The 21,211-nt window shown below is 44.6% G+C and overlaps 1 protein-coding gene across 1 annotated transcript; it reads right to left on the bottom strand.

Moving 5' to 3' along the window:
- Positions 1–2,766: 2,766 nt before the first annotated feature.
- On the bottom strand, positions 2,767–19,837 carry MARVELD3 (MARVEL domain containing 3). Its single transcript, XM_074212330.1, has 4 exons — positions 19,368–19,837; positions 14,823–14,950; positions 9,104–9,190; positions 2,767–4,314 (listed from the first exon to the last, which is right to left on the bottom strand). Exons 1-4 carry the CDS (start codon positions 19,835–19,837, stop codon positions 3,677–3,679), a joined length of 1,323 nt encoding a protein of 440 aa, XP_074068431.1. The 3' UTR covers positions 2,767–3,676.
- Positions 19,838–21,211: the final 1,374 nt, after the last annotated feature.

The raw sequence follows: 21,211 nt of genomic DNA, 5'->3' as shown, positions 1-21,211 counted from the left end.
AAAGTTCATTCTTTTGGAATTTGGAATTGTTTACCCTTACAATATTTGTGTAAGTTTTTTTTCAAAGTTCTTCTCACTTTACTCTATCATTTCATTCAAGTCTTCCCAGCTTCATATAATACAATAGTTATAGGCCTATGCCTATAATCATTCCCCAACTGATAGGCACCCTCTCCAGTTTGGAGTGGGGAAGGACTTGAGGTAGGGGAACCACTGAGGGGGCAGGAGGTGAGGAAGTTCTGAGTTAGAATGACAGCTCTGTGTGAATGGGAAAGGTTTGTGGAAGATGGAAATGGCAAGATTTGGCAATTTGTGTGTGAGAGAGAGTACGCACATATATGTAATGAAAAATTGCCTCAGTAGCAGGTTGTGGGTATGGGTTAGATCAGATATGGCAACTGTTTTGTTCTGCTTAATTATTTCTCTCTGTTACCAAGGAAAACTCTCTGTGATATAAAAACTACAGGAATCAACTTTAAAATATTATGGAAAACAAGCCAAATTCTTTAGGCCTGGAAAAGGACAAGTGTCCTGATTTCTTTCCCTAAACCCCCCCCCCCCGCCCCAAAAGAGCAGAATATGAAAAAAAGTCCAGTAAGTGAGTGATTCCTGCCAAAGGTCAAGTTCTAAAAAAAGTTCCAAGTTCTAAAGGCGATGCCAAAGAACCAGTTAGCATAACTGCATCTCTCCAAGGAAGTTGTACCAGGCTAATTTAAAATGTTAGCACACAGAAAAGCTATGGTTGTAATTGACTCTTCTTTCCCAAAGTATTTAACAAAGTCTTGGGTTAAATTACAGTATAATTAGAATTTCAAAACTGGGAATAATCTCTATAGGTCCAATCAAGAGGGTATTAGAAGGGTGGCATGCCAGGATAATTGCAAGGTGAAGTATAGTTGAGAATGTGGTACCTCTCAATATAATGGACTTTTTATGCTAATATATATCTTTTTTAACAATTTTTTTAAAGTTTTCCATTACAAATTTTTCCTTCTTAGCCCTTTCCTACTCATTGAACAGCTTATTTTTGTATGTATACATAAAGTCATGCAAAACATTTCCAAAGTGAAAAAAAAATGTGCTTCAATCAATGTTCATTAGTTATCTCTCAAGGTGGATAGCATTTTTCATCCTAAGAACTTTCATGGAACATTGTAGCAATAAGAGTAGCTAAATCTTTTACAGTTGATTTTTATTACGATATTGCTGCTTGCTTCATTGCATCAGTTCATCTAAATCAGTCTTCTCAAATTTCATACAAATCTGATGAAATTTAATAGGAATGAATACATCAAGGCTTAATCTTAAGATCTGAGATGTGTAGATAGCTCCTCTTAAAGATATATCCTTTTTTAGTGGATTACAAATTCAATATGAATCGACTGCATAATGGTGGACAAAGAAATATATCCACCTGGCATTAAATGGTAAAACCTCTGGCCTCGGAGTCCATGGAATATTCATTTCTAGCTACCACATATTTAAGGACATTTCTAAGGAGGGAATGGTGAAGCATCCCAAGGTCATATCTGGAGATGTTTATCCTGAAGAAACTGAGGAGGGATATGGAAGCCATACTAGGGACAGAAGCTGTATGTTTGACAAAAAACAAAACCCACCTCAGCAGAGAGCCATCTCGAGGTAGAAGTGGCATCTTCAGAAAGCTGGACTCCCTCCCGTTCCCCATTATCAAGGATGTATGCCTACATGTAGGCATACATGTAGAAAGGTTGATTCTTATTCAGACATGAGTTAAGATTCTCGTGGCTTTTAAAGTGCCTTCCAAATAGAAATTCCCTACTGAACTCTAGTTTTGAATCTCCAATGCCTTCCAGACATGTTGAACTGCAATTTGTTAGTCATCCTAAATTCAATATACTCAGAGAATAACTCATCTTTCACCTTAACTCTTCCCCCTTTCCAAACTTCCCACCATCCTCCCAGTCCCCTAAACTCACCACTTAGGAACCAAGGCTTGTTCACTTCACATCTGCGTATCTCTTGAATACACCACCTCTTCTGACACTGCCCCCCTTTTGGTATAGGTCCTTATCACATTGCCTCAGATCTCTCCACCCCAGACCACCCTTCATTTAGCTGCTAGTGATTTTCCTAAAGCAAATCTATGACTATCTCCATATAAAATCCTTCATAATCTATTCCTTCCCCCTACCTTTCTGGTCTTCTTTTTTTTCATCTTACTTTTCAAACTAGTGACACAGGCCTTCTGGCTGTCCAAGAAAGGATCCATCACTCATCATTTTCTCTGACTCGCTATTTCTGGAGTTCTCCCTCTCATCTCTAGCTTCCTTCAAGTCCTTAATAAAACTCCACCTTCTAGACCTAGAGGAAACCTTTCCCTAGCCTTAATTCTAGCTGATATTTCCTATTGTGTATGTAGTTTGTACCCATTTGCTTCTTTTCCCCCATTAGATTGTGAGCTCCAGGATGGGGACTGCCTTGCCTTTCTTTGAATCCCCAAGTCCTGGCCAAATACCTGGCCAATTGTATTGACTGATTCTGTGAATGAAGATTCAGTGATAGTGATCTCACTGAAAGGGATTAATCATTAGTACAATATGAAGTGATATTAGAGATGTTTTTAACAGAAAAAGTAATATTTCCAATAGAATTTCTACCTGTTTTAGGAAAACCTAGTCTATTACAATTTTAAAATATTCAAAATATTAAACATTTAAAAATTCATAATTATTTTATTAATAATTTAACTATTAATTTAAAAATATTTTTAAAGTGGGAGCATATGTAATATGCTATTGTAAAAAGTACTAATTTATATATGTGTGATATAAATGTAAGGTATGTTATGTGTAATAGTCCTTTATTCCTAATATAGGAAACAATTCATGTTGAAAGAAGTATGGCAAAGAAAGCATAGAACAAATTTACAGACAGTATAACTAACTTTAAGTCAATTTATTTCTCTAGGCCTTTGCTGCCCAATCTACGAAATGGAACAGTTAAATGTTGTTCAGTCATGTCTAAATTTGTGGCCACATTTGGGTTTTTATTGGCAAAGATCCTGGAGTGGTTTGCCATTTCCTTCTCCAGCTCATTCTATAGATGAGGAAACAGGCAAACAGGCTGAAGTGACTTGCCCAGGGTCACACTCTCTCCACTGCACCACCTTAGATAATCCAAACCTCCCTTTAACTCAATCAGTGTTCAGGTCTGCAATTCACTCTGTCTCCCATGTTGCTATTGCAACTCTTCGGGAAGACTCTCTGCCTTATGAACTTAGGATAAGGCTTTGGGCCGGAATGACCCAAAAAGTTGACTTCCTGGTCATCTTCTGAGGACAGATCCAGGTCCTTAAATACTTGGACTTAATGTAGCTGGTCTTCTAGAGTTTGACTAGGATGGTCAACATCTTAGTAGCTTAGTATTGCCCACCTTAATGTATTTATGGGAGTAACTAGGCTGCGGCTAGCACTCTGCTACAGAATCTGTAAGTTTGTGGTCTTTCCCCAGCACTTACTCATCTGTCAGTCAAGCTAGCATTTATTGAGCGTCCTTCACAAATGGCACCTCAAAAAATATATACATAATCAAGTATGTCAAAAATTGCAACTGTGATTTTTAAATAGGAATTGAGTAAAATAATAAAGGTAGGTGAGTCCTGGGGACCTGGGGGGGAAGCAGAGTGAGAGAAAACTCACTGAGTTCCTGACCCCCAGTATCCAGGGGGACCATTGTACATGCTGCCTTGCATTCTGCTATCCTTGTAGTGCTGCCGCCGCCGCCTGTAACTTCGGATGGCCAACACTACACTGACCCCATACATAATCACCAGAAGACAAGCAAAGGTGGCTGCTGCCCCATCTGTGCCTGCCAACTGACAGTTCATCCAGGTGAGCCCATTGCGGGCATACAGCCTCTCCCGCTTTTTGCAGGTCTCTGTGGCATTGATCTGCAGAGCCACATGAAGGTAGATGCCGGTGCCGATACAGTAGCTCACAGCCGCCAGGAGGCTGAAGACGGCTTCCATGATCAGCCACTTTCCAGGCAGCTTCTCTAGGCTCTTGGCTCCTTGGACCAAAACTCCCATAGTGAGAACCCCAAGTCCTAGGGAGACAGCCAAACCACCATAGATGAGTGGTGCCCGGAGGACTGTATACTGCTGATCCAACTGTCGAACCTGCTCCAGCTCCGTCCCTTCAAAAGGAGAGTAATAGTTGTTCCCGAAGCTACTGCTGGCGAAGCTGGCGCTGAAACCAGCCAGGACAAAGTAAGAGGCCACCACACACATGAGGACCATCCCATTCAATATCACTTCCACTATCTGTGCCACACCTGGGAGGGGAAAAAAAGGGCAGTCCTTAATAAACCAACTGATCCCCAAGGAAAAGCTTTCTTCTAGGAAATGAGAGCAGGATTAGAATTGGGAGCAGAGGAAGGGAAGCCTAGCTCTTTTTTTAGTACCTTTGGCCACTGACCGATCCCACCACAACCGCTGTTAAGGAACCAGAGTGGGTGCTTTGGGAGCTGCTGCTGCACAAAGGCCCCTTTGCCTTCCAGAGGTCTGCAGGTCAAGGTGCCCAACGCTGTTCTAGATGCTGAAGATACAAACAACATTCCCTGCCCTCAAGAATTCCATGTTCTAATGGGAGTAAAACTAACAATAATAATGGCATTTAAATAGAACTTAAAAATCTGCATAGCACTCCACATCTCATCTGATCCTCACAGCAGCCTTGGCAGGCATGTGCAGTGATTATCCCAGGTTACAGATGAGCAAACAGGCTGAGAGGATATGTAGCTTGTCCAGTTCTGGAGAACAATGTGGAGTTATGTCCAAAGAGCAATAAAACCAATCATACCCTTAGACTCAGCCATTCCAATACTACACCTGTATCCAGAAGAAATCATAAAAAATGGGAAGAGTCCCACATGTTCCAAAACATTCACAGCAACTCTTTGTAGTGGGAAAGAATTGGAAATTGAGGGGATGCCCATGAATTGGGGAATGGCTGAACAAGTTACAGTAAATGAATGTTATGGAATACTATTCTATAAGAAACTAAGAATGGACAAACTCTGGAGCAGAACCAAGAGAACATCGCACACGTTAACTAAACATTGTGAGTGGGTCTACTTTGATGGTTGCAGCTCCATTCGGCAGTTTGGAAAACCAGGACGACCATGGGAGACCTGCCATACACATCCAGACGAAGGGAAAAAAAATACATAAGCTTGTCCAGGGTCACACAGCTACTTAGGTAGGATTCAAACCCAAGTCCAATACTCCCTGCCTAGGCATCTAAATCAAAAATGACTCACAAATAATTTCAAAGGTGGAGGACCACAGAACTCAAAACTTTCAGTAGGAGGAAGGGACAGTATTTCAGCCCCAGAAGATAGCTGTGCAAAGGAAAATAAGAATCAGGTTAATCTGAGAGTGCTATGAGTATTTGGAAATGCCTAGTACTATTTAAGAAGGAGTCTTGGCCTCTGGCTCAAAGTACACTGTCTTTCCCTCCCTCTTCATTTAGTGAAAGTCTGTGGGAGACAGGAGACCTCAGCAGGAACCTTAAAGACCCAGCCACAGATCCATTTTTCTGCCAGACAAAGAATTCACCTAGGATCTTGGACCATCAAGTCCTATCAGTTTGTCTTAGCTCCTTATAGAAGCAGCTTTTCCAGTTTCCTTATATCCATCCAGAGACTCTTAAGATCCAACCAGGTGCCTTTGCTATTCCTCACAAGACACCCCATCCTCTGCCTCTGCACCTTTGGCTCTCCTCCCCAAGCCTGGGATGCCTTCCATCTTCTGCAAGAAGCCTTTTCTCAGTCCTCACTGGGATCACCTCCCATTACTCTCTGGCATGTACCTAGATGTTTGCATGTTGTCTCCTTCATTAGAATGAGCTCCTCAGTGCTTAGCAGAGTGCTTAGTATATAGTAGGCGCTTCATAAATGCTTATGGTCATGTCTGCTAATCATGTCCACTATCCATGTCTTTCTGCTCTCTCTCTCTCTCTCTCTCTGTCTGTCTTTCTGTCTCTGCCCCTTGCTCTCCTCTATCTATCTTTTCTCTTTGTCTCCTTCTGTGTCTCTCTCCCCTATTAACATCAGTAACCCTGGCAGGCATAGGTCAGTGCCATTACTTTTGCTGTTCGAGGTTGGAAGCCACTCATTTTGTTTCAACCAAAAAACAAAAACTGTTCAAATTTTTCAAGTAGGAAGACCTCTTTTTATTGTAAAAAAAAAAAAATCATAGATTCCACTTTTGTTATTATAGGGACCTATTAGAACTGGGAGCCCGTATGGAGGTTAATCCTTTCATTTGGCAGATGGGAATGCTCAGAGACATTAAATGATATGCTTGATGTCACACAGCTAGCAAAGAGATGACAAACCTGGAATTGAAATTCATATCCTGAGGCCAAGTCAGCACCCTTTTTGCTATAACCACCAGTTTTATAACTACTGACTGAAAAAATATATGATCACCAAAAGCTACTATATATTCAGTAACACTTTCAAAGGAATTTATATTTTGCTAATCAATGGTATCTACATTTACAGATCGATAATACATATATGTGATATAATCAATGTAGAGAAGATACGTTTCTTTATTTTGCTGAATTATTCATATTTAGTAGCTGAACAAATAGAAAAGGATAATGCTGGGGTTCAAATAAGCATCTGTGGATTTAAATCCAGAACCAAAAATGAATGGCTATGATAAGAGAACCATTTTCCAGACACCATAGGGTCCGGCATTCACATACAGAACTTGCCTAACCCTGTTACTTGACACACACAATTCATTTTCCTGAGTCACAAGGGGTAGCAACTTTGGAGCTATAGCTTTGCTACCTTGTCTGGAGGAGCTGAGTTCAAATCCCATCTCTGATCCATTAACTAGATAACCTTGACAAGCAAGTCCATTTAGGTCTCAGTTTTCATATTTATAAAACCTAAATGGCCCCTGAAGTCCCATTCCAGCTCTTAATCTACATTCTACAAGGCTTCCTTCTGCAATCTTATGGTTCCCCCTTTCCCCCTCTCATGAAATGGGGTCACCAGAGGGAAGAGTCTATTGCTACAGAAAACAACCTAAATCTTTCTGAGTCACCAATACTGCAAGTAGTGAGGTAACCCAACTTTCAAGTAGATTCAAAAATGGAATGGTTCCCCCAAACCAACTCTCCTGGAGACCATATAGGGACTTGTCTCATTTGATGCCCAAAGTCTGCCTCATGGGAGATTGGGTAAACACTCTAGCATTCCCACTTAGCCATCTAACCAAACCCCAATTATCACGATTAGAAGAACCAATCTTGAGCACACCACTGATCAAAACAAAGAATATATACCTGAAGGAAAAGAGAAGGACTTGCTTCAGTGGGTTTGGAGAATATAGAGTCCAAACTAAAAAGATAATTGAGGATTCTGTTGTCTTCTCATGGATGCAACTGCTACAACTGTTCATTTAATGGGGTGCCTTCCTTTTACATTTGTTGTTCAGTTGTGTGACCCCATTTAGGGTTTTCTTGGCAAAGATACTGGAGTGGTTTGCCATTTCCTTCTTCAGCTCATTTTACAGATGAGGAAACTGAGGCAAACTAGGTTCAGTGACAAACAGGGTTCACCTGGCGCTTTATTCACTGCACTATCTACTAGCCCATCCTTTTACATACTACATTCCTAAAAAAACATGCATTAACCCAATTATATTTTTAACGGTTTCTTGGCAGCATACTATTAAAGGAATTCTACTGTGTTTCTCTATAAAGTGAAGAGTTTGCCCCCCCACTCCAATTTCTGTTTTGTGCAAATCTAGATTTCTAATGATTGAATTTTCTGAATAAACATGCAAAAAATGTAACTTAAGATGCAGAGAGGTCACAGAATCACTTTGGATCAAAGGATGCTTTGTTTTGAACTTTTCCTGCTTCGAAGCTATAGAGTTGTTCCTGAATTTCAGACTTTCACCTTAAGTTTCTCACATAATGACATAGTTACAGGAAATACAATGATTTGTCTTCCTAACAAAGGGTGTTGGCTCAGCAACACTAGCTAGAATTCTGAGAGTGAATGGCTCCTTGGATTATTTTGTTTTCATTCCAATGTTTTTTTTTAGCCCAAAGAACCTATCTCCATATCCTCTCCTCATCCCCAGTTAGTGTTACTCTTTTTCATACAAATCTAATACCAATATTTTTTTTTTTACTGATTAAAGATACAAAGAGATAACTGGAGAGTTGTGGCAGGGGTTGGGGATGAGGAGAGGAATAGGGAATTCCTGGTTCTTCTGCTTATGGGCTCTTATTTATAAGAAATTAGGTATAACCAATGTATCTGAGATAGCTAAGTTTGGAGAAGCTCCCCAAGTATTGCATATTATTGTAACCTGAACTTCTCTGCTGGTCTTGGTTTGCAATTGTTTTTAAGAAAATTTTCCCAAGGAAAGAAACTTCAAAGTTTGTTACATTCTCCACCATGCACCAGTCTCACCACAGGAAGGCTGTATGTCCACCCATCCATAGATAGCTTGTTGGAAAATAAGGTGAAGAGGTTTTTGAGATCCAATGGTAGCTGATGAAAGACTATAATTCATATGCTTCTGTTGATTGCTCTTTAGACTTTCTGACTCTTCTGAATGCTCTGAAGGCTAGGACAGCCCCGACAGCAAAGACGATGATGCCAATAGCAGCAAAAAACCCAGCCCCTATGTCTCCACCATGGAAGCTACAAGTAAAACCACTATACCCTTTGCTTTGGTACAGAGTCTCCCTCTCTTTACATATAGGAGAGTTGTAGGCAGCTGAGAGGTAGTGGCAATAGAAATACAAAGCAGGGATGTAGCTGCCAGCGATGAGCACATCCAAAATGGCTTCAATCACCAGCCACAATGGGCAATACCATGGGACCCGAAGGACACCCAGGAGAATAAGGAGGCAGGAGAAGGCCATGAGGCCCCCTCCATAGGCCATCGCTGCTGTCACGGTGGGCAGCTTAAGATAGTAGAATTGGATGTCCAACTGTTGGGCTTTCTCCCCATCAGGACCATCAAAACCATTGAAGGCTCCTCCGTACTGGTAGTAGTAAATGCCCCCAAGGCTGGTGATACCCGTGTAGCCCCCCGTTGAGTTGTAAGACACAGAGCTACAGGCCAGAATCAGCAAATTCAACAGGACCTTCATCAGTTGGCAGCAGGCTGCAAAGATTAAGAAGCGGAAGGATGTGTTATGTTCTAGGTGAGGCTTCTCTTCCAACATGGGGGTCACCTCCCTCATTGCATGCAGCTGACACCACCGCCACTGGGGCCGCCTCCCCCGCAAAGCCCAGGCAGCCAAAGGTTCCTCAGGAGCAGCTGATGAAGATGCAAGGTAGTAAGTCCAGAAATGGTAAGATGTGATGCATTTTTAAAAGAGGTTGGTCTTAAAAAGAAAGATCTTTCCAGAGGACCAAAAAGACCTGGGGCCCATGAGAAATTCAGGCAAACTGAGCCACCTCTCCCAATGAGAAAACCACATGTCTATGTGGGAAAGAAGAAGGTGATGGCAATTTTTAGATGAGAAGAAAGAAAAAGTCAGTCTCCTATTTCTATGTATGGTCCCAATAAAAATATATACTCTACTGCTGCCTGACAAGTATAAGCACAGTGTGATATAAGCAACCTGCCTAAACCTAGAGAAAAATCTGAATATGAGTCCAAAAAAACAATGCAACTTTTTAAAAAATACTGCTAAAAAGGGAAAAAACCCACATTTTTAGGTAAAGCATGATCAATTTTTATTTGTTTTGTAGTTTTCAGACAACTTTAAAAATAAGTGTTTTTGTTTTTCTTCCTAATCCCATTTGTATATGGACAAATATGTATGTTGTTCATTGTGTGTGTGTGTGTGTGTGTGTGTGTGTGTGAAGAAAATGAAATCTTGTCTGGATTCTAGGCCTCCCAATCAATCTTGTTTAAGGAAGGATAGACTAGGTCCATTATCAGAACCAAGTGTTCTTTACTTTGCTGGAGAGATCACCACGTGCTACCCAACTAAGTGAGATGATGTCTCTGCATCCCTCTTCCAATGAGCATCCTTGAATATCTATACTTGTGTCTGATTCTGATCCATCCAAACTGGAGATTATCGTTTATATGTATATAGTCCTTGAAGGTTTACAAATTACTTTTTCATAATAATTCTGAGATGTCGGGACTAATAATAGCTCACAATTCTATGAGGTCTTAAGGTTGACCAAGAACTTTTCCACAGATTTTCATGTGAACTTTGCAATAACCCTAAGGCGGGTTTTCCCTCCTGAGAGGGAAAACTGTGACCTGTCCAGGGTCATTCAGCTAATAAGGATCTGGGGTAGGATTTGAGCTTAGGTTTTCCTTGTTTCAAAGATGATCAACATATTAATCAATCCTCTACTTCATCCTGCTGCCTCTGATAATATCCTGATTTTATAGATAAGACCAGATTGCCAGTAGTACCATAGTTGAAAGTTTGGAATCAAAGTCTCATGACTTGGGGGCAGCTAGGTAGTGGAGTAGATAAGAGCACCAGCCCTGGAGTCAGGAGGACCTGAGTTCAAATCTGGTCTCAGACACTTAATAATTATCTAGCTGTGTGACCTTGGGCAAGTCACTTAAACCTATTGTCTTTCAAAAAAAAAACCCAAAGTCTCATGACTTGAATCTAGGGTTCCTTATACTAGGCCATTATCATTACATCGTCTTTGACCATGACATACATCATTTCTACATTCAATATGCAATTATTAATCTTCCTCATCTGTTTCTTAACCTTGAAAATTGTGTACCTTCAGAAGCTCAGTGTTTGTTCTTTGTTCTTGAAAAAGACCATGACATCAGGGAGGTGAGGCCATGACAAATACATGAATTGATGTGAATGAGGGAATATTATGCTAAGTCACCAACCTCATTTTCTTGTCCAGAGCCAGCTGGATTTAGTGGCCAGATATAAATCAGGAGACTGGAGACCTTAACTTTCTAAAGCTAGGTCTTTCCCAGGTTTGACTGAGCCGACACTCATTCAGACACAGACAAGAGAGAGATGAGGCAAAGAGACCAAGAATGACCACTTCCAAAAAGAAGACCTCAAGGTCAATTAACCACTTGAGCAATAGCCCACTCTACAATGTAAGACTGGGGAAAAAAGTGCATGAGTCAATGGTGGCCCTTGAACCCAGAATCAAAGATAATGTTGTGTCCCTCTTAGATTCCATTGGCAGTGCCTCTGTGGGTCAGGGGGAGAGGTTTAATTCATAACAGGTCAAAATCATCTGTTCATACCACCAAAACCATTGCAATGATAAGAAAAAAACAATTGAAAGAGGGAAAAATTGGCAATCCTAAGGAATTGGGTCATTTTATATACAGTTCCTTTCACTGCCTGAAATCACTCAACCTCATTAATATAAATGAATTAAAAGACCCTTCATTTCATTTATGTCACTAGAAGACTTTACAAGCTATTTGTTTCTGGATATTGGAATATTTGGATAAATGATGGAAACAAGGTTCAGGGAATGTAGGCTTGAGACCAGAATGACATCTTTGGAATTTAAGCCTATTATATTTTACTAGTAGAAACTAGTAGGGAATCCAGTTATTGGTCTCACTCCTGTTACAAGAGCAGGGATTCTAATTCCTGCAACTTTCCAAGGCAAGCATTAATTCACGTTTGAATTCCCTCCTCAAATGCCAATTTACAAAAAAAACAAAAGCCACCTCTCAAATCCTAAATTTCAAGGAGATGTTGTTCAGATCCAGCTGACTATCTGTTAGATCCTCTCTGCTGCTCGAGTAATTTCTCTCTTGTTGACTCCTCCTCTCCCCTACCTCAACTGTTCTCCTTGAAGAACCTCTCCCAATCCCTTTCACTCACAGGAAAAAGACTATCCATTACCAAGATCAAGACTCTCCCTGGTGATTTCTCTCACTTTCCTTTTTTCCTACCACAAAGTTACCCTATAGTTTTACTTATTTTTAATTAGTTCTGCCTCTAAGGAAAGACATTTCCAGGAGAGTCACCTCAAATTAGCCAGTTGATTGTTAAGTTTTCATTGAGAACTGGGCAAATGCTACATATCAGGGCCAGATTTATTTTTTGGTTGATTATGTAGAATTAAAAAAGTGATAATTCGGATGAAACTGTGTGTTGTGCAAACATTTTCCCCAAGGGGAAAGTCAATTGTTAAAACATCCACCATCATATTGATGGACACCTTCCTCACACCTAAACCCTCAATTCCATTTCCTTCTACTCTTCTGAGATATTTACCTTTGCCTTTCTCTTGTATCTTCAGTCTTTCCCTTTCTCATGGTTCTTTACCTCTGTCCACCTGGTCAGACCAGACTATTCTGGGCATTCTGAATACACCTTCATTTAACAGCCTTTTTGCTGTTCGTCCCGCCAAGTCTTTTCCTGTAAAATACCTGTTTCCTTTATTCCAAAGTAGTTTCTTGAGAAATTCTTGCTGATTTGACTTGATTCTTCAAGTCCATCTGCTTAAGAGACATTCATGTTTATATTATTTGGGATTTGTAGGCAAAAATAGAATTTGGGCTCAAATTTTCTGAAGAGTTGTTTGCATTCTCTATTAATTTTGTAGATATAAGCATAGCCCAAGATGTGAATACCTTCTGATAGTGATGGTAGAATGCTGGACTTGGAGCTAGGAAGACCCAAGTTTGAAACTTTACTGGCTATGTGGTCCATGGAAAATCACTTAATCTTTCTCAGACTCAGTTTCCTCATCTGTAAAATGAGGGAATTAGATGCTTCTAGATTCCTGAAGATGTTACCTACAACCTAACTGATGGACTGCTATGCAGAATGATCCACTGTCAATTTTTTGGACACAGTCAAAATGGCCTTTGTTTTGTTTGACTATACTTATTTTGTAACAAAGGTTTGAGTTTTGGGGTTTTTTTTTCAGAGTGAGCTGGAAGGTAGAAGCAATAACAAATGCTTGATCATTAAAGAAAAGTATTTAGGGGCGGCTAGGTGGTGCAGTGGATAAAGCACTGGCCCTGGAGTCAAGAGTCAGGAATACCTGGGTTCAAATCCGGTCTCAGACACTTAATAAGTACCTAGCTGTGTGACCTTGGGCAAGCCACTTAACCCCATTTGCCTTGCAAAAACCTAAAAAAAAGTATTTAAAAAGGAAGGGGTTGGAGTCAATGACCTCAAATATCTCCTGGGATCTTAAATCTATGATACTATGAAGTCAATGAAGTCTGTGGTTCTCCTGCATTTGCTGAGGGACATTATTTAATCAAGAAAGTATTTAATCAAGAAAGACCGGTTGATAAAGATGCAGATGGTAAACTCAGACATTATTCTAAGCCTGAGGATAGCCTACTGGAGTTTTGTTAGATAGAAACCTCATCTCTAAACTCAAAACCAAAGATAAACTAGATATCCACTGTCTCATGTTCAATTTCCGGTCCAGAAACTTGGAGCCCTTCTGAATTCCTTCTGAATTCCCATGGAAATGAGTCACAGTAGAAGGGGGGAAAACCTTCAATCTTTTTAACCTGTCAAGACTCTCTCCCGGGTGTTTACTACACAGTGGGAAGGAGGAAGGTTAACAATGCTAGCCTCTGGCTTTTCCTCTGCCTGTCTTTGTGTTTCCCTGTAACAAAGAGGGAGTGCCTGTAATTGGATGACTGTATGAAATCTGCTTATAAAAGGTTTATACTCTCATAATTCCTGCCCTGCCTTAAAAATCCCAGCCTTTATTTCTAGGCGTGAGCACCCTAATTACGTCTTTCTTTCCCCTCAAGCAAGTAGACATTTGCCTCCTCTACTCAGGCTTGGCAAAATTAGCCAGATGGTGTCTTGTCTAAGTCATATGATCTCAGAGCGCGCCGGCCAAACCAGATTTTCCACATTGTGAGTAGGGTCAGAAACTGTACCAGAAACTGGTTCGTGGTTTCTGGACTCACAGAAGTGGAAAGGCTTTTACTTCCGTGATTAAACTGGTAACAAGACCAGTGAAATCACAGATTTCTCCCTGTCCTATCAAGTGATCGATGGATTGGATGCCTTCAAAATAAGACTCTGAGAACTTTCTGGGAAGAATATCACTAGTTGTTCTAGGGGTTGGTGTTGGGCTTGGTAGCTGGGAAGACCTGAGGTGGAATCCTGAATTAGATACTGGATGGTCGATCTCTCTCTCTCTCTCCTTGTTGGCTTCATCTTGGCTGGAGCCCCTCTGAGCGCGGGGCTGGCAGCCTAGTTCTCTAAGAAGTGCTCTTTATACCTTGTACTGGAAGACGGGCAAAGTGGATCTTAATAGAATTTAATCTTCAACAACCTATGGATCCAATAATACACTGGCTACGGTATTTTCAGAAGGGAAACAGACTTAAAGAGGTTGTGATTTACCCAGGGTCACAGTCAGGAGGACCTGAGTTCAAATTTGGCCCCACTGCCTTGCAAAAATCCCCCCCCAAAAGTGTCTGATGTAAATTCAAGTCTTCCTGACTGTAAGTCCAAAGTTCTATTCACAGTGACATACTGCAGCAGAAGTTGGGTGGGATGTCTGACGCTCAGCAGATACTTTAATAAACAGCAACTAATATGAACTCTTGGGCAGCCAGGCTATTGTTTTTGGAGGAAAGTTTCCTCCCCTACCCCCCCCCCCCCCCAAATCTTTCAGGCATTCTTTCCTGAGAACAACTGTCTCACTCAGGGGATGGTCACCCGACTAACAGGAATCGAGTCTGAAAGATAAAGACTACAACCCCGGCGGCCCTTTCTCCAACTCTAAATGAGATTCAACAATGGGGGTGATAGTGGGGGAGGGAACCTCACCTCTCCCAGTGCACAGGTATCTGCATTTGTGGCATTCCAATAACCCTGCAGCCTCCGATTGGTAGTATTCCACTTCTTCCAATTCAGGCTGTGGGTTAAAGGGCAGAGATCTCCCCGAACCGCAGTCACTGCAACAGTAATAGAAAGTAGCGATTAACAAAAAGATGAAGACCCGGGTTCAAATATGAACCTATCCTCCAGACACTAAACCGATGGAAGCCCAGGAGGGTTGGCAATCCCAAGTCTCCAAATCCAACTCATATTTACTAGTTCTACAGCTCCTCTCTCCCCCTTCCCCACACTCACCCACCCCCATCATGCTGACCCCACAGCTTTGTCCTTTCAAGGCTCTCTTCTTCCTTTTCTCTCCACCAGGGGTTCTTAACCTTTTGGTGTGTTAATGGGTCCATTGGCAGTCTGGTAAAGCCTATGGGCCCCCTCTCAGAATAATGTTTTTAAGTGTATAAAACATAGTATTACCAAATTATATCAAGTTGTTTGTTGCTGAGTCATCTTTCAGTCAAGTCCACTCTCTGTGACCCCATTTGGGGGTCACTGGAGTCGTCTGCCACTTCCTACTCCAGCTCATTTATAGATGAGGAAACTGAGGTAAACAGGGTGATGTGACTTGCCCAAGGTCACACAGCTAGGAAGTGTCTGAGGCTGGATTTGAACTCAGAATTTTCCTATTATAGGTCTGGTGCTCTATCCATTGAGCCACCTAATTGCCAGATTACCACATGGTAGGTATTTAATAAAATGCTTGTTGATTTGAAGCCTCTCCCCAACTCCCTGGTTGTTAGTGTACTCTCTCCTAAAACTCCCTTATATTGATTCTGTGTGTGTGTGTATGTGTGTGTATTTATCTGCATATTGCCTCCCTGTATTCCCAGCCCTGAATAAAGTCTGGCATAGAGTAGGTGCCTCATAAATGCTCGCTGGCATAGATAGACCATGGCTTCCCCATTGGAATGTAAGTCTTTTGTCTTGTATTGCCCGAGTTTCAACAAACAACACGTCATAAATACTTGTTAATAATAACCAGCTTTGCAAAGTAATCTCTGCATCATTTTATTCGATCTTCATTGCAACCAGTGAAAGTAATGGCTTGGCACAGGTGTGTCAACCAGTAAGCAGAGATGAAAAAGTCAAATCTCTTCAAGAATAAAACTCTTTTTCACTAGAGGAAAGAAATCTAAATGAGAGAGGGGAACTTGGCCCAAATTGAAATTCTCTCTAGTCCAGTCTGGAATCCCAAAGAACAAAAAAATTTCCAGTGGATAGCGCACCAGCCCTGGAGTCTGGACAATCTGAGTTCAAATCCAACCTCAGACACTTAATAGTTACTTAGCTGTGTGATCTTGGGCAAGTCACTTAACCTCATTGCCTTGCAAAAACCATAAAAAAGAAGTTTCCAGGAAGGATTATTTTAAGGCTGGATTTTAATGCATATATACTGGCCAGGTTAGAACCGAAAGGTACTTCAGATTACAGCTTGACCAGGCCCTTCAATGTATGGATGAGGAAACTGAGGCAGGAGAGCCTACTCCCAAGACAGCCTAGAATGCTGAATTCTAACTAGATACTATTTTCTAGATCTTGGATTGAGGAAAATAGATCTAGTTCTCTTTACTCTCTTTGGTTTAGAAGTCTGAGGTTTGGGCTAAAGATACAAGTCCTGAGGCGACTAGGTGGTGCAGTGGATAGAGCACCAGCCCTGGAGTCAGGAGGACCTGAGTTCAAATGTGACCTCAGACACTTAACAATTACCTAGCTGTGTTGCCTTGGGCAAGTCACTTAACCCCACTTGCCTTACAAAAAAAAACCCTAAAAAAAATGAAACAAGTCCTTTGTAACCAGATAGACATCTGTCTGACCTTCCTCTGACTGCCCTACTGCTGGGTTGACCTGCAGAATGCCAATGACTTCAGGTAGCTGCTCCTACACTGCACCTTCTCAAAACTAATTTTCAGGTTTCAGTTCAGTACAAGCCAAGTTACCTTTTTTCTCCTTGCCCCTCTTTCACTTGTTTGGTCAAAGAGTTCCAAGCAATCATTAATTAACAACTAAGTGGTGCCATGGGTAGAGACTAACCTTGGAATCTGGAGAACTTGAGTTCAAATTTGACCTCAGACACTAGACATTTGATACAAAGTAGTGATGTGGCCTTGGGCAAGTCACTTAATCCTGATTGCCTCGAATCCAGGACCATCTCCAATCATCTTGATCCATATCTGGCCACTGGATCCAGATGGCTCCAGAGAGAAAGTGAGGCTGGGGACTTAACATTACACCCCCACACTCAAATCCAATTCCTATGCATATCATGGCATTACCTCTCTGATGCCAAGAAGAACATCACAACCCATTATTACCAAATGAGGTTCATAATGTTTAAGAAAGGGGTAGCTAGGTGGCAAAGTGAGTAGAGCACTGAGCCTGGAGTCAGGAGGACCTGAGTTCATATCCAACTCAGAAGCTTAAGACTCAGCTGTGTGACCTTGGGCAAGTCACTTAACCCCAATTGCCTTGCAAAAACCAAAGGGAAAAGAAAAAAGAAAAATGTCTGAACCTCAGTAGCTCAAGACATCATTAGCATTTGAATTTCAATTATCCTCTTTCTCAAATACTCTTGCCTTTTCCAAGCTAGCCAACTAACTTTGAGGCACCTCTCACAAACATTCCTTTGGGAATAACTCTGAAAAACCCTAAATAGCTGAAGGTTTGAGGACACTACAAATCTCAAGGCACCCCCACAGACAGCCACCTACTTTTAACTTTAATCCAGGGCCCCTAAAGAACTCAGGCCCCCAGCAGGAGTGAATGACAAAGGAAGCTTGTTTATCAGACTACACTCGCCCCAGATGACTGTATTTGCAATGCAAAATTGCTTACGGTGGGAGTCAGGAACTAAAACTGGGCCAAGTTAGATGGTAGGGGGTGGGGAAAGAGACCTTTTCCTTATCTGGCCCACAGAGCAGAACCTTCTAGAGATTCCAGCTAGTTTGAGATAGTACAATATAAACACAGCTTGGGCAAAGTGTGGAAATTTGGGGCAGGCTTTCTAAGCTTCCCATGAGGTTCCCAGGAGGATTCCTGCCTCCTCCGAGAAATCTCCCTTCATCTCCTGTGGGTTCTCTCTCTTTTCCACAAGATGCCCCGACCTCTTCTGCACGCCCCACCTTTGGCAGAACTCATATTTTTGGAGGCCAAGCATTCTCTGATTTTCGGTTTTCTACGTATGCTCAGTACCTTAAATGTTTTGTTCTTGATTCATTCCAGTCATGTCTGACTCGCCAATTCCTACTTGAGGTTTTCCTGCCAAATATCCTGGAATGGTTCGCCACCCCCCCCCCAGCTCATTTTACAGATAAGGAAACTGAGAAAAATGGAATTAAATGACTTGCTCAGGGTCATACCTCTAGTCAAAATTTGAGGCCAGATTTGAACTCAGTGAGGCCGGGGTCGTGATTCTATCCACTGGGCCAAGTGTTTAATTGTTTAATAATACATACAATGTTCCTTGCAAGAGAAGGAAGGGGAGATGAGCGGGGAGTTTGGGGAAGGCTTGCACTGGCCATAAAGGGTTTTATTAGGTAGAAAGGGGGTAAAAGCACTTTTGATCCAAGGAGGGGGAGGTAAAGGTCTCATCTTTGGAGAAAGGCCAGGTTTATGCTGTTTCTTAGTTTTCAAACTCCTTTTGCTTGGAGACTGGTGGGATTAGAATCCTGAGCGCCCCCCCCCCCCCCCCGGGAGCAGTCAGGAGCCGTTCCTTTGGGGCAAGTATGACAGAAGGGTGGCCTCCAAAGGGCGCCCCAAGAGTCCATCAACAGCTCTGCCAGGACCAAGGCATTGCTTCCAGTCTAGCTGGTGCCCTTCTGTTGGAGGCGGCCGCACTAACAAGTCAAAGTGAGGCCTCAAAAACAGGAGGCAGTGGCGGGGCGAGGGCGAGCTGGGCATACAATTGGCCCAATTCAGCCTTGCCCGGGCTGCTAGGCACAAGTCTTCCGGCTGAGCTCCTGGGGCGCTGGAGGAGAGACTGAGGCTGGTGACTCCCCGCAGCCCCGCCTCACTCAGATCCAAAGCCGGCGAGGCGGGCCTGGACCTCCTGGAGAACAGCCCCGGCCCCAGCCCCGGCCCCGGCCCCGGCCCCGGCCCCGGCCCCGGCCCCGGCCCCGGCCCCGGCCCCGGCCCCGGCCCCGGCCCCGGCCCCGGCCCCGGCCCCGGCCCCGGCACCACAAGCGATCCAGGCCGGGCCCGGGGTCTAACACCGGGCCCAACAAAGGCAGTGCGCCCCTGCCCCGACGCTTCTGGAAGCCCTCCTGTGCGAGGGGTGCGGGGCAGCTGCCCCGGGGGCTAGCCGGCCCCCCGAGCTTTCTCTGATCAGGACCCCCCCAGCCCACAAACTTCCCCGGGAAAAGCCGGCCTCGCTGTCTCTAGGGCCAGTTCCCCGGCCGGGCCCCCCCCCCAAGTGGGGCAGGGCCGGGGGGCAGCTCGGGGTCCTGGGGGGTGTCCGAGGGGCCCCCTCCCCGCCCTCCCGCTCACCTCTCCGGCCATCGGGCCGCCGCCTGCTGTCGGGTCCGGGGGTCTAGCGGGGCCCCCGGGGGGGTCCAGGGAGGCGGGGCTGGGTCCCCCGGCTGCACCCGAGCCCTGTCCGGGGTCCGGCCTTGGCCGGAGTCTTCTGGAAGCCTCTGCCCGGGCCCGCGGGGGGCTCGCCGGCTCCTGTGCTCCCCGTCTCCGGCCCCGCGTCGGGTCCGGGCCCCCTTGCTGTCCTCTCGCCTCGGCCCAACGCGGTCGCCCCGTCGGTCCCGGTCCCGGTCTCGTTCCCGCCGCCTGTCCGGGTCCCGGTCCTGGTCCCGGGCTCGGTCCCGGTCTCGTTCCCGCCGCCTGTCCGGGTCCCGGCCCTGGTCCCGGTCCCGGTCTCTGTCTCGGTCCCGGTCTCGGTCCCGCCGCCTGTCCCGGTCGCCCCGTCTGTCCGGGCCCCGGGCTCCTGGTCCGTCCCGCGGCTCCTCCATGCCCGGCGGCGGGCACCTGGGCGGGCGGGACGGGGCGGCTCCCGGAGCGCTCACCTGGGCGCACGCGCACTGCGGCCCCGCCCCGGCCCGGCCCGGCTCTGCCCCTCCAAGCCCCCGAGACCCGGGCGGCGGCGCCCTCTCCCCGGGAGCTGTCCCGGGACGGCAGGGGGCGGGGCGGGGGGCTCGGAGCCCCCCTCCCGTCTGAGGCCCCCCGAGCCCTGCTCCGGACCCTTGCCCCGGTCTTCCGGGCAGTCAGAGCCCCGGGGGCCGGCGGCCGGACCGGAGAGCTGGGGGGGCGCCGCTGGCTGGAGGGGCTCCTGGGGTCTGCACAGCCCCCCTCCTCGCCCCTCCCGAGCAAGAGACCGGCTCCGGCTGTCTGTCTCCGTCTCTCCTTTATTTCTCGTTCTCTTCCATCTTACACCTTCCTCTAACCCCCACCAGCACCAAGAATCCCTATGCCGCGGGGCGGCGAGTTGGTGCAGTGGATAGAGCCCCGGCCCTGGAGTCAGGAGAACCTGGGTTCAAATCCGGCCTCAGACACTTAATAATGACCTAGCTGTGTGGCCTTGGGCAAGCCACTTAGCCCCACTGCCTTGCAAAAAACCCCTAAAAAGTCCCTGTGCCAAATGAAACCTGGCGACCCAAGAGAGTTGCATGCCCCCCCCCCCCCAACCGAACAGCATCCAGGGAGAGATGCGGAGCAGCAGAGCACGCTGTCTCAAACAGCGGAATACACGGCATTTGGTCGGTTCCTGAAGAAATGGAAACCACTGTAAAAATCAGACCTCAGTTTTCATCTTAAAGGCCCCAGGGAGACATTTCCTAACTTTCCAAGATCAGCTGCATCGCAGCCTTCCTACCAGCCATCGACATTCTGTTAACCATAACTTTCTTAGGCTAAAAATGAAATGACAAAAAAGTTCATTTTAGCCATCAAGTGTTATTCTCTCGGACCTTGCCGTACCCATGGGAGGATAATCTCATTACCCACAGATGAATGAGGAAAACAAGACAGAAATTTCACAAAGGACTGGATTTTGGCCTTTCCGAGCTTCGACTCCGGGTCTTCGGGATGGGAGATTTGATTTTCCTTTTGGCCGACACATCAGTCTATTCTTTTTTGTTTTGGTTTTTCAGGTTTTTGCTAGGCAATGGGGTTAAGTGGCTTGCCCAAGGCCACACAGCTAGGTAATAATATATTAAGTGTCTGAGAGCGGATTTGAACTCAGGTCCTCCTGACTCCAGGGCCCGTGCTTTATGCACTGTGCCACCGAGCCGCCCCGACATCAGTCCATTCGTGCTACAAACTACTCCGCCCCACTTTTCCAACTATCCAGTTCCGTTATCCAACAATCCCATTTCTTTGGAAACTCA

Source organism: Macrotis lagotis, chromosome 1 (genome assembly GCF_037893015.1).
Source record: "Macrotis lagotis isolate mMagLag1 chromosome 1, bilby.v1.9.chrom.fasta, whole genome shotgun sequence".
Lineage (NCBI taxonomy): Eukaryota > Metazoa > Chordata > Mammalia > Peramelemorphia > Peramelidae > Macrotis > Macrotis lagotis.
Note: the sequence above shows the minus strand (reverse complement) of the source record. Positions and strands in the feature narration are given on the sequence as shown.

Excerpts from the sequence above, each read along its gene's own strand:
- MARVELD3 (XM_074212330.1), bottom strand. The coding sequence starts at position 19,837 with ATGGAGGAGCCGCGGGACGGACCAGGAGCCCGGGGCCCGGACAGACGG. Across the intron at positions 14,951-19,367 it reads GCGGCCCGATGGCCGGAGAG|TGACTGCGGTTCGGGGAGAT; the intron begins GTGAGCGGGAGG and ends TTACTGTTGCAG. Across the intron at positions 9,191-14,822 it reads ATACCTGTGCACTGGGAGAG|CCTGCTGCCAACTGATGAAG; the intron begins GTGAGGTTCCCT and ends TAATCTTTGCAG.